At 28.8% G+C, this 1634-nt stretch overlaps 1 protein-coding gene across 1 annotated transcript in view; it reads right to left on the bottom strand.

Annotated features, from left to right (window-relative positions):
- Nucleotides 1-966, bottom strand: part of LOC119673288 (lipase member I-like) — a gene marked incomplete in the record, with an annotated part of 638721 nt that extends 637755 nt beyond the window's left edge. Inside the window, 2 exon segments of the mRNA XM_038084552.1 lie at nt 723-788; nt 899-966. Coding sequence (XP_037940480.1) covers nt 723-788; nt 899-963 — 131 coding nt within the window.
- Between the last annotated feature and the right edge of the window lie 668 nt (nt 967-1634).

The following is a 1634-nucleotide window of genomic DNA, read 5'->3' as shown; positions in this document are numbered from 1 at the left end:
TGTCTCTCAATGTTCACTCTATTTGACTGGGAAATATCATATTTTATATTTGGTATTATTTAAATTATCTTAGTTTATTAAAGAAAACTCTACATATATGATACGATAAGTTTTATATTGTTGCACTGGTTCAAATGTTTTTCTCGTCTTTTTTTTTTAAATACAGTTAGATTATTTATTTTTGTATATTATAAACTTCAGTTTATTAACTATAGATCGCATTATTGTTTTATATATCAAGGTTTTCGCTGACCGTTATTTAGAAGATATAATTTCACGCCATTGTAGTACCTACTTACAGCTCATATTCACTCTTGAAAATATCGTTGTGTTTTTATTATTAAAAACCAGTCCTAAGTATTAGTTATTTCCGTCTTTGAGTTCGTATGCAAACATTTTTGTCATACCGAGTGCCTTGTACTTGTGCCTGTTTTACGTGACTCAACTTAGATTTTCAAGAAAACTCAAAACCCAAAACTTTACTTAACTTAAATTTTAACTTCTAATAATCGCTCTACATATAAGTCACATATCTTTAGTAACAATTTAGGTATTTAAAATGCAATAAGGATTCAAAAACTTTTTACACAATCAAAATAAAAAAAACTCTTCTTAATTGTAACCAAATTTTTCTCAACTTACTTTTTACTAAAGGCTTTATTGAACTATGAGTTCGAGATCCCAAATATCCATGCACAATAATTTTTAAATTCTGTTTTGATATCAAATCCTCGACTTTATCTAATGTTAGCTCAGATGGTTCTCCTAGACCGGTCCTCTCAGATAGTCTTTAAAAACATTATAGATACAAATAACCAAATTTTGAAAAGTATATAATATACAATATGTCTTGCAATTTATTGTATCTTCATAAATCTTTTTTCTAATAATTACTTACGGTTTTTGGTAATAAATATTAGCTGTAGATAAGAGGGCTTCTTGCGATTTATATCCATGACTCATACAAAATATTATATGGAATATATATAAAAGCTTTATTAATTTTTCCATTGTAAACTTCCGTTTTAAGTTCAAGATAAAGTGTTACTACTCAATAAGATCTCTTCGGAAAACTAACTTAATTTCAATATAAATTGTATCTTAGTGCAAATACCTGAAGCAGTTTGCGTGCTAGTTAAATTGTTTTTATAACAATTACGATTACTCACATATAGAGTATTTATGTATTTGCCATTTTTAATTAAATCTGTAAAAAAATTGTAAGTTCTACATACGTGTACATATTTATATTATTAACTTTATTTTACTTGGAATAGAATAAAAAAATAATGACAGCAATTTTAATCAAGTAGTAGCTAACAAACTCTTACTTCTTACTTCACTTATGGTATCTACGGTAGCACCCTACCCTACTACAGGCCTACCCTGTGGTATCTCATGCAATACGTGTCTACCAGCTCTCGAAGAAAGAACACAAGCTGTGTCTATGAGCAGGCTTGGCCAGAAATAGGCTTAAATTTCTGGGGTTCCCTTTTTCAAAACAGTCGGTAATATCTCTAATATTAACATTGGCCAGATTCTTGCCTTTATAAATGCCTCTGGCTAGTTTCTAGCTTGATCTTCTCTTTACTACCCATTATTTCGAGAATTTATGGATTCAAAATGGCTAATTT

Source organism: Teleopsis dalmanni, chromosome 1, assembly GCF_002237135.1.
Source record: "Teleopsis dalmanni isolate 2A chromosome 1, ASM223713v2, whole genome shotgun sequence".
Classification (NCBI taxonomy): domain Eukaryota; kingdom Metazoa; phylum Arthropoda; class Insecta; order Diptera; family Diopsidae; genus Teleopsis; species Teleopsis dalmanni.
Note: the sequence above shows the minus strand (reverse complement) of the source record. Positions and strands in the feature narration are given on the sequence as shown.